Raw genomic sequence first — 12500 nt, forward strand, 5'->3', positions numbered from 1 at the left:
CTACTGCAAAGACTACTACTACTACTGCAAAGACTACTACTACTACTGCAAAGACTACTACTACTGCAAAGACTACTACTACTACTACTGCAAAGACTACTACTACTACTGCAAAGACTACTACTACTACTACTGCAAAGACTACTGCTACTGCAAATACTACTACTACTACTGCAAAGACTACAACTACTGCAAAGACTACTACTACTACTGCAAAGACTACTGCTACTGCAAAGACTACTACTACTACTGCAAAGACTACTACTACTGCAAAGACTACTACTGCTGCAAAGACTACTACTACTGTAAAGACTACTACTACTGCAAAGACTACTACTACTACTGCAAAGACTACTGCTACTGCAAAGACTACTACTACTACTGCAAAGACTACTGCTACTGCAAAGACTACTACTACTACTGCAAAGACTACTACTACTGCAAAGACTACTACTGCTGCAAAGACTACTACTACTGTAAAGACTACTACTACTGCAAAGACTACTACTACTACTGCAAAGACTACTGCTACTGCAAAGACTACTACTACTACTGCAAAGACTACTGCTACTGCAAAGACTACTACTACTACTGCAAAGACTACTACTACTGCAAAGACTACTACTACTACTGCAAAGACTACTACTACTACTGCAAAGACTACTACTACTGCAAAGACTACTGCTACTGCAAAGACTACTACTACTACTGCAAAGACTACTGCTACTGCAAAGACTACTGCTACTGCAAAGACTACTACTACTACTACTGCAAAGACTACTACTACTGCAAAGACTACTGCTACTGCAAAGACTACTACTACTACTGCAAAGACTACTACTACTGCAAAGACTACTACTACTGCAAAGACTACTACTACTACTGCAAAGACTACTACTACTACTGCAAAGACTACTACTACTACTGCAAAGACTACTACTACTGCAAAGACTACTGCTACTGCAAAGACTACTACTACTACTACTGCAAAGACTACTACTACTGCAAAGACTACTACTACTGTAAAGACTACTACTACTACTGCAAAGACTACTACTACTGCAAAGACTACTACTACTACTGCAAAGACTACTACTACTGCAAAGACTACTACTACTACTGCAAAGACTACTACTACTACTGCAAAGACTACTATTACTGCAAAGACTACTACTACTGTAAAGACTACTACTACTGCAAAGACTACTACTACTACTGCAAAGACTACTACTACTACTACTGCAAAGACTACTGCTACTGCAAAGACTACTACTACTGCAAAGACTACTATTACTGCAAAGACTACTACTACTGCAAAGACTACTATTACTGCAAAGACTACTACTACTGCAAAGACTACTATTACTGCAAAGACTACTACTACTGCAAAGACTACTGCTACTGCAAAGACTACTACTACTACTGCAAAGACTACTATTACTGCAAAGACTACTACTACTACTGCAAAGACTACTACTACTACTGCAAAGACTACTACTACTACTGCAAAGACTACTACTACTGCAAAGACTACTACTACTACTACTGCAAAGACTACTACTACTACTGCAAAGACTACTACTACTACTACTGCAAAGACTACTGCTACTGCAAATACTACTACTACTACTGCAAAGACTACAACTACTGCAAAGACTACTACTACTACTGCAAAGACTACTACTACTGCAAAGACTACTACTACTACTGCAAAGACTACTGCTACTGCAAAGACTACTACTACTACTGCAAAGACTACTACTACTGCAAAGACTACTACTGCTGCAAAGACTACTACTACTGTAAAGACTACTACTACTGCAAAGACTACTACTACTACTGCAAAGACTACTGCTACTGCAAAGACTACTACTACTACTGCAAAGACTACTGCTACTGCAAAGACTACTACTACTACTGCAAAGACTACTACTACTGCAAAGACTACTACTACTACTGCAAAGACTACTACTACTACTGCAAAGACTACTACTACTGCAAAGACTACTGCTACTGCAAAGACTACTACTACTACTGCAAAGACTACTGCTACTGCAAAGACTACTGCTACTGCAAAGACTACTACTACTACTACTGCAAAGACTACTACTACTGCAAAGACTACTGCTACTGCAAAGACTACTACTACTACTGCAAAGACTACTACTACTGCAAAGACTACTACTACTGCAAAGACTACTACTACTACTGCAAAGACTACTACTACTACTGCAAAGACTACTACTACTACTGCAAAGACTACTACTACTGCAAAGACTACTGCTACTGCAAAGACTACTACTACTACTACTGCAAAGACTACTACTACTGCAAAGACTACTACTACTACTGCAAAGACTACTACTACTGTAAAGACTACTACTACTACTGCAAAGACTACTACTACTGCAAAGACTACTACTACTACTGCAAAGACTACTACTACTGCAAAGACTACTACTACTACTGCAAAGACTACTACTACTGCAAAGACTACTACTACTGCAAAGACTACTACTACTACTGCAAAGACTACTACTACTACTGCAAAGACTACTATTACTGCAAAGACTACTACTACTGTAAAGACTACTATTACTGCAAAGACTACTACTACTACTGCAAAGACTACTACTACTGCAAAGACTACTACTACTGCAAAGACTACTACTACTGCAAAGACTACTACTACTGCAAAGACTACTACTACTGCAAAGACTACTACTACTGCAAAGACTGCTATTACTGCAAAGACTACTACTACTACTATTACTGCAAAGACTACTACTACTGCAAAGACCACTACAACTGCAAAGACTACTTCTACTGCAAAGACTACTACTACTGCAAAGACTACTACTACAAAGACTACTACTGCAAAGACTACTAGTACTACAAAGACTACTACTACAAAGACTACTACTACTACTACTGCAAAGATTACTACTGCAAAGACTACTACTACTGCAAAGACTACTACTACTGCAAAGACAACTACTGCAAAGATTACTACTACTGCAAACACTTCTACTACACCGACTACTACTACTCGTGCTGCTGCTGCCTGTGAAACCCATGCTACTGACTCCAGTCCTGTACTCCTCCAGCCAAGTGCTCCTGACCGTCAGTCTGTCCCCTGGCCTTTTACTCCACATGCACTATGTCTATGACCATGTGTGTGTCAGAGAGGAAGGCTGACCAGTGATGGGGAGTAACTAAATACATGCATTTAGAATACTCATTTTGAGTAGGTGTATTTTGGTAAAGTTACATTCATTTGAGAGTATTTACAATACAATCATTTTCTAAATATCAAAGGAAAACATCCCAGTATCAATCATTACTTTTTAGCTCCAAAATGCACATTACTAAGAACTTTGAATGTTGACCTGTTTTTCCTCCTAAAATAAAATAAAGATTTTAACGCCTTATACCACAGTTCATACAAACACTGCACATGTGTCACATAATGCTGTATCTGCTGCTCCATTAGAGTTAACAGAGTTAAAGAGTTCATCATTAATGAGAAGTGATTTTATAACAGGTGTTCCAACAGTTGTAATTTTCATTTTCTTCATCAAATACAATGACAATCAATGTGAAAGTATTCTGAAAGTAGTAAAAGTATTCAGAACACAGTACTCTGATTAGACAAAGTTTTAAGGCAAGTATTTAGTACTCAGTAACTAAATGCACTTACACTGGTGACACAGTGGCACAGTGGTTCGAGCCTCTGCAGTGGACAGAATAGACTTTATTTTGATGGGTAAGTCCTGGACCTGCCCTGACACTGACTCACTGTGACCACTTATGTTTCCATCATCTTGGACTAGTCTTTTGTGACTTGGACTCACTCACAAGGACTCGAGAGCGCCCCATGCTGGAGACATGGTGATATAACACTGTATTTTCAAACCTAACTGTGGCTATGTGTGTGTCCTCAGCTGGCCTACTGTGTGGTGCAGTTCATGGAGAAGGATGCTACGGTCACTGAATATGTAAGTCAATTCTGCCTATCATGGTTATTTCATCATGCAGTAGTGAGAGAGTTTTAGAGGGATAGACAAACGGGATTCTTCCCTGAGCAGAAATGAGTTGTGCGATTCAGCCTCCTACTTATTTACAATACTCTCCTCAGATCACAGCACCAAGGTCAGTTTGATGAGCAGACCTACCTCCTCAATCAATCAATCAATCAATCAATCAATCAATCAATCAATCAATCAATCAATCAATCAATCAATCAATCAATCAATCAATCAATCAATCAATCAATCAATCAATCAATCAATCAGTTTTGTATAGTCCATTATCAAACAGGGGTTGCCTCACGGGGCTGCACCCAACACTAAAACCATGAAACAAAGTCCAAACAGAGGTAATAAGCGTCAGCAGCCGCTGGTGACGAGCCTCAGGGTGTCCCCCGTCCTTAGACTCTTCTATGGAAAGGAGAAACTATAAAATCCAGTGGGAGAAAAGAGAAACCTCAGGGAGAACCACAGAAGGAGAGATCCACTCCCATGGACGGACAGGCGATAGAGGCCCAGGGCTGATGGGAGTCCCTCTGCAGACGGGCCCAGACCTCAGAGAACGTCCAGGCCTTGTAGGAGCTTCAGGTCCTGTTGGATGGGGTTCCTCAGCGGATAGGGCAGAAGACAGTCGGTCAGTTATCACTGGAGCATGATTGCGAGAGTAACCCCCAAAGTCACGTGTTATATAACGCTAAAGATGTATTTATGTTCCTATGTTATCAAAACCATTAGGTCAAGGTATTGTTTTGTGCGAGCAGTTCTTAAAGATATAGTTCACCGTTTTTCCATACTGAGATATGATATATGAGATATGATAAGAGCTTTGTCGCTTCTAACTTCACCCCCATTTGGAGCTATAGGAATATACTGTGAGAGGCCAATGCTATAATCATCTTTGGTCTTTTTGTGTGACTGAGCGCACGCACAAAGACAAGACAGGTATGCATCGACTAAGCTCAGGTAAGAACATGGAAAAACGGTGAACTATTCCTTTAACAGTTAGTTCTGTTAGTAAGACCAGACAGGATTTTGAATTGCTCACATCCAAATCCTCGCTTTTAACGATCAAACACATGACCACAAAGCGCGTCGCACCTGACGACCACATGAAGGCAGCATCGACTCTCCCTTTGTCCTTTGGTTCATGGCAGATAGGAAATTGTATTCGGTGCTTAATGGCATATTACAGTGCGACACTTAATGGAGATAAATTGAGCTGAGAGAGACATGTTGGCAGCAAATGAAAGACATTATTTTGTGTTAATTTGATGAGTGTAACCATAAAACATCTCACCTACTGTTTCTAAAAGCAAACATGACCACATCTCCAACAGCAGACCATCCATCACTCCAGTACTGCCCTCATGACGGGAGCGCTCGTTATGAATTTACAGTAAGTTGGCGTAAGCGGCTAGAATATAACGGTCTTCTTTTGAATTCCCCGTTAAACAAATGTCAAAGCGAACAATGCGGAGACCCGGGGGTTGACGGTGACTCATCAAAGCTGCAGTGACGTGACACGACCGGCCTTCCATAAATCATATCTCATAAAAGCACAAGGCGTCCATCCTCGTTACAGCGCTGTGTTATTGTTTGGAGCACAGGATCCTAGCAGCGGATATGACTCCCAGGGTCGAGCGCGGGCCATTAGAGGAAATGTGTCAGAACTTATGACGAGACGCTGCAGGTGAATGAGGGGGATGAATGGATCAATGAGAGATCTTATTTTCAATTTAAATCATATACTGTGTCAGTCAAAAAAGTCTTTCTATCAAATAGTGTTTCCAAATACTGAAATACATGCACTTTATGAGAAACAGCGTGATATTTGATTCCTTTGAATATTGCAATAACAATAATTATTGTGATATTTAACGTAAGTAACGTTAAGTAAATGTACTTTTCCTTCCAGCAAATTGTCTTATCACGAGACACAAAACAAGAAACTAAATCAGGACCAAAAGGAAGCTGAAATGGAGCTAAAGATTTAGTGATATTTACAGAGTTTAAAAATGTTCAAATGAAGTATTTTCCTCCCAGTACATGTTCACTCACAAAGCTGTTACTTCGGGTCTAAAGTGCCGTCATGCACCAGTTTAATATAGAACCTGCAGCTACGCATACGACCTGAGGTGGCAGTAGTGAGTATAAAATGACCAACTTGCATCTAGTCCCTTTAAGAAAGTGTACGTAAAAATGGCAACACTATTTATTAATTAGACTAATAATGAACTAGTGCTTCACTCATGTGCCTGTTGTTAAAGATTTACAAATGTCATACATTAGATCGGATAAACTTCTTAAAAGTGTTTTTCTGGTGTAAAAATGTGTAAATCAAGGAAGTGCAATGTTCAAGCTGTTGGATCCACATTTTAGAACACAGGGTTCACAATGTAATTTATTTTTATAATCCTAATCCTAATAAACTATGGTTGGCAGTGGTATTATTATTTTTATGGCTTTATAATGAAATGTATATATATAATAGACACTGGTCTGTTTTCCACAAATGTTTCCTTTAACACTTATTTTAATGGTCGCAGGATACTCTCTATGTGGTTTAGCCTTAAGCTGCAGAGTTTATTCAGCTTTAACTACTGGATGCTGCACTAGCACTAATGTGCAGGGATTGTGGAAGTCGGAGAGAGTCCCTTTTAGTTCATTTCCAAACTGATTTCTGTCAAAGGAGTGGAGGGGGTTATTCTGCTTTCTGATTGGGTGGTCATCTTCAAAACCAAAACTGTAAACAACTTTTACATCATGTGAAATGTTTTTGTGAGTAAACATTATAATAGTATGGCGTGAACGAATAGTGCAATGTAAAGCGTCTTTGAGTGTCCAGAAAAGCGCTATATAAAACCAATGCATTATTATTATTATTATAATAGTGTGATCTAAGCTACACTTCACACAGCACATGGTTGTGAAATATTCAATCTTAATGTTTAAAAAACATTTTCCCCTGGAAATCTGACTAGCAATGTTCATTTGGTGAAAAACACCTTATTGTGTACATTAGACCAGTGATTCCCAAAGTGGGGTCAGAGGCACTATAGCTTGTCTACAAAACATTTTGAAGAGAAAAATACATTTATTTGCAAAAATGCACGACTTTAAACCAGTATTTAGCCTACAGTCATTGCTAGATGTTGCTTTTTGACGTAACAAACTTTAGATGTATAATAATAACAAATTCCTTTGAATAGAGTAAATTATCATTATTGGGGGGCCCCTGAGAGATTTCCGAATCGATAAGGGGGCCCTGATGTCCCGGACTTTGGGAATGGCTGCATTAGACATTTGATTGAATGTAATAGCTAACCCTCAGACATGCTTCATAGTAAAGATGCTTCTGTGCGTGTGCTGTTCCTGTTGCAGATCATCAGAGGCCTGCTCAAGTACTGGCCCAAGACATGCACACAGAAGGAGGTGAGTGTCCGTCAGTCCTGCACACGCTCTGAGCAAATGTTCCCTTACCCTTCATGTTAGCGGGACATGTTTCAACGTTAGTGTTTACTGCTCAATATGAAGCTAAGACCACTGTAGAATACAGAAATTACTTTTGCTTATCCTTTTAGCTCGATGGCATTATCCTGAGGTTTGATGCATGTGAATGTACAAACACAGTGGTATTGTTGGAAAAAGTAAGCTAAGAACTGGCTTTGTGGGACAACTAGTCAGAGGCATTCGAGTCTATGACAAAATAAAAGTAGTTTATTTTAACATGGACCTGCTTTTCGACCGTACAGGGCATGTGAAATTGAACTCTGGTGTGGGATTTTTAAAATATGCATAAGTTCTCCTGGCCAGGACTGACAATAAAACCCAGAGAAGACAAGGGACATAGAGTAACTGCTACTACTACTTCGTAGTGGCAGTGTCCCAGGGATGTTCTCAGTGTGCTGTCGTGACTGTGTTCAGGTCATGTTCCTGGGAGAGATCGAGGAGATCCTGGACGTCATCGAACCGTCTCAGTTTGTACGAGTCCAGGAGCCGCTCTTCAAACAGATCGCCGCCTGCATCTCCAGCCCACACTTCCAGGTTCAAATGCTCTCATATACTTCGAGTACTACTTCCCATTGTCATAGACAGTAGACGGAGCGAAGGGGAGAGTTCAGGCGGCCTGTGTGGATTAGCCTGCTCTGGCGCAGATATCCCCGACATTTTCTGTCATCTTGTAGTTGTTGAGATCTAAAGTAGATCATAGGCGTTTTGCTATAAAACCGGGTCTATTCAATTCCCATCCCTAAATGCAACAATGGCGGCCTCCCTGTGTCATAGTCACAGAACTCCGCTACCTGGGGCCAGTGGTAGTAGTAAGTCCTTTTTTAGCTCTGTATCCTTCCGTTTGAAAAGTTTTTAAGGTCTCCTTTTAAACGATTCCACCATCCAGGGTTGTATCGCACTCATCAGTGAACAAGACTGTTTGAAAATGAGTCTTCATGTATTTCTGAGCCACTGCAGCTTCAATGAACAGTTTAGGGGGGCGGATAGATGGTTTACAACTGCAGCCTCTGGAGGGTCTTATACCTTGATGTTTCAAATACCTGTCTGCTGCTTTGTAGCATCTGTTCTCTTAATCTGATGTATTTGTCCGGCAGAAACCGTCCTCATTGTGCCTTTATCTGCACAAACCCGTGTGCTCTGAATCTCTCAACAGCACGATGATTACGCTTAATCTTTTATGAACTATTGAGGGTTTTCATACCTAGTCAAAAGCATTCAACTATTTCACGCTTTCCATCAGCAGAGAGATCCTTTTTCTTTCCCATATTGCTTCAAAATGGTGATCTGCTTAATAATGTGGAATGTCCTTTTTTTGTACATTTTCCCTTAACTGGGCTTAACCCGTCGACTAATCATCACAGGCGTCTGAGATTGATGTCAGTGATTCAAAGAGCCCTGAGACACAAGACCATCCATGAGTTTAATAGATTTTTTTTTTTTTACCTTTATGGCACTGAAATACAATTGCGTAATAATTGTTAACGCAGTGTATACGATTAAGCAAATCCAACAGACCTTTAGGAATCGCACCCAAAAACCCTACGAGGTTTTATCCAATTCAACAATCAACAAAACTATAGTTCATATTTTTACAACGTTACCCAGATACGTATGTATATGTTTTTTTTTTTCTTTGTTGCTGAGAAAAGAAACACAAAGGCCTTTGACTCACTCTGACTCTGTTTCTATGGGAGCTCAGCACACCACCACCCAGTGACTGTGAAGGCAATGTAAAGCTATTGAACGTCAAGGCATTTGTGAGGTCGAGAAATGACATGACTGAGTCACCTGATCACATTAACGTGCAGACTCCTCTCTGGCAGAGTTCATAGAGGACATCGGTCAAAAATACACTCAAAATTGTTACCGTTGCGTCCAAACCAGGGCGTGTTCCTCGACTCTCCCCACATTTCCCTTCCTCACGCTGATCCTGGACATCTCTGAGTCACTCTGTGTGCTGCTGCGAGGGTCAGACGTGAGGAGCTGAGGGCCAGGCAGGAGATACACGCTGCAGCGCCTTTTCCTATATTTACACAAATGCTTAATTACACTCATTATTATAAAGACTGCATTAGGAAGCGGGTCGGGAACAGCCAGGAAAAGTCCACACCAATCCATCAGTGGGAAAGGACTGAAAACCACCTTGCCCGGTCCTCTTCTGGTGTTGTTGTTTGGACTGTGATTGTTGTGGAAGAAGCCCGTTTACAGAGAATTGTTGCATAATTTATTGACAAATTGACAAATCGTGATACTAGGTGACGTAATATTCAATTCAACCAGACGCCACAATATGACTGAGATTGTCTCAAAAGAGACAATAGTTAACTCGTACATATGTACACAATCGGGGGCAGCAGAGACAGAGGGAAGGGGAGAGTTCATCTTCCTGACAGTCAGTTGGCGCTGTCACTGATGAGGCTCCACACAGGCTGCACTGAGGAGGCTGGAGATGGGCGTGACGAGATAACCCACTCTGCTCTGCTGTGTGAGCCAGTCTGACACAGTCCACTGAGGAGAGGGTCGTCCAGCCTGATCCACAGAGTCTATGATGGTCTAGAGGGGCAGGCAAGTTTGCTTTGTGGAAGGACCGAACCTGCCAATATCAGCCCAAAGTAAAGCACCACTTTCTCCAAATGCCAGTGTTGCACATAATATAGTTTAACTGTAAAAATGTTAAAGTACTCTATGCTGGAGGGCCGGATTTGGCCCCCAGGCCTGACATTGCCTACCTCTCGGTCTACAGTCAGGACAGTGTGGATTAGCCACTGGTCTAATCCACACTGGTCCATTTGTATTTGCGCAGATCTGGAGCAGATCTCATCCCCGAAGCACTTCCTCCAGCTCTTTGTTTTGTTGTTTTTATTGTTTTCATTGATCATGTTGTTTTCATTGATTATGTTGTCTTCATTGATTATGTTGTTTTCATTGATCATGTTGTTTTCGTTGATCATGTTGTTTTCATTGTTTTCATTGATTATGTTGTTTTCGTTGATCATGTTGTTTTCATTGATCATGTTGTTTTCGTTGATCATGTTGTTTTCGTTGATCATGTTGTTTTCGTTGATCATGTTGTTTTCATTGTTTTCATTGATTATGTTGTTTTCGTTGATCATGTTGTTTTCGTTGATCATGTTGTTTTCGTTGATCATGTTGTTTTCATTGATCATGTTGTTTTCATTGTTTTCATTGATTATGTTGTTTGCATTGATCATGTTGTTTTCGTTGATCATGTTGTTTTCATTGATTATGTTGTTTTCGTTGATCATGTTGTTTTCGTTGATCATGTTGTTTTCGTTGTTTCTGTTGCAGGTGGCGGAGCGGGCCCTGTACTTCTGGAACAATGAGTACATCCTGAGCTTGATTGAGGAGAACTGCCAGGTTATTCTCCCGCTGGTGTTCGCCACGCTCTACAGGGTGTCTAAGGAGCACTGGAACCAGTAAGACCCGTAAAAATATATATATATATACAGTATATATACAGTCCATTTATTTTTTGTTTGGTTATGTCACTTCTAAAACTAAAACTCTTAGTTAAGTTTTACTTACTTAGTCTTTTGTGCGGTGTCTTCCAGGACCATCGTGTCTCTGATCTACAACGTTCTCAAGACCTTCATGGAGATGAACAGCAAACTGTTCGACGACCTCACGGCGTCCTACAAGGTGGAGAAGCAGAAGTGAGTGCCAGCTCATGAAGTCCAGGCCGTAGCACCTGTTAGCAGTTAGACAGTTAGCATGGTGCCAGATTCTATTTTTCGTCCTAAATATTCTAATGTCAGCGTCACAAGCTTTATCTTACACAATATTATTCCCTTGCACTCTTTTAGCACCAACTTCTAAAACCATCATAAATCTGTCATTTAAAGGGGCTGTACCGACTTTTTTACTCTTTACAGTACAGGGCAGCTATGGAGAAAAGAGAGCACTGTGTTTTAAGACCTAAGGAAAGAAAATCCAGATGCACCAATGTTAAAGGGGGGGTATTATGTAAGATCGACTTTTTCACGCTTTACATCATGTTATTATGTCATTCCCTCATTAAAAACATGCCTGAAGTGTTGCCTTGGCACATTCACGTATTTTTGAGTAATCTGTAAAAACTCAGATGGCGGCCATTTTAGGTGTAGCTTTGCCTGAGTCCTCCTAGGAACGCCCCCACCTCCTTGATGATGCCCTGATAGCATTCCCTCCGGAGAAAGCTAATGCTACAAGCTAAAGCTCCAGTCAGCACGTGAAAATGAGAAATATGCACGAATAAAGTACATAAAACCACATAAAGACCCGTTGAGCAATAACCACACACTGAGCCGGGCTTGTTGATTTTGAAGTTCATTGCTCGTAGCTGAGTGGTTTTCTCCCGGAGCCAACAAGCTACAGGCCGTGAGGAGCTAACAGCCAGCTCGGAACATTCATTGAAAACAAGCAGCCTATTATGCTCTAATAATATCAACAAAGCAGGCAACTACCTGAAGCAGCCTTTAGATGATCACACACTGAGCCTGGCTTTGCACATGTGTGGTTTATTGTAGACTTTTCATCAACAATGAGCTGTAGTCGATTATAACAAGTAAGTAAGTAAGTAATCTTTATTTATATAGCACCTTTCACAGGCAAAGGCCACAAAGTGCTTCACAACACAGTAAAAGCAGAAATTACATACAATATAAAAAGGGGTCAAAACAACACAGAAATCATAGCAGCCCAAAAGCAGCTAATTAAAAGCTTGAACAAATAAATGTGTCTTAAGTTCACATTTGAAAGAATCAACAGAGTCAATAGAGCAAAGAGGGCGGAAGATCATTCCAGAGCCTGGGAGCAACAGCCTGGAAGAATCGGTCGCCTCTAGTACGAAAACTCGTACGTGGAACCTTTAGCAGATTCTGATCCACAGACCTCAGAGCCTCACAGGGAGTAAGGCTGGATCAGAGCACTGATATAAAACGGAGCCTGACCATGCACGCCTCT

General features: G+C 40.8%; 1 protein-coding gene across 1 annotated transcript in view; it reads left to right on the forward strand.

Moving 5' to 3' along the window:
• ppp2r5b (protein phosphatase 2, regulatory subunit B', beta) overlaps window positions 1-12500 on the forward strand; it is a 58205-nt gene that overhangs the window by 43786 nt on the left and 1919 nt on the right. The window contains exons 8-12 of the mRNA XM_079579616.1: window positions 3945-3998; window positions 7410-7460; window positions 7953-8072; window positions 10848-10975; window positions 11111-11212. Coding sequence (XP_079435742.1) covers window positions 3945-3998; window positions 7410-7460; window positions 7953-8072; window positions 10848-10975; window positions 11111-11212 — 455 coding nt within the window. The remainder of the gene's footprint in view (window positions 1-3944; window positions 3999-7409; window positions 7461-7952; window positions 8073-10847; window positions 10976-11110; window positions 11213-12500) is intronic.

Source organism: Gobius niger (assembly GCF_951799975.1).
Source record: "Gobius niger genome assembly, chromosome: 21".
Classification (NCBI taxonomy): domain Eukaryota; kingdom Metazoa; phylum Chordata; class Actinopteri; order Gobiiformes; family Gobiidae; genus Gobius; species Gobius niger.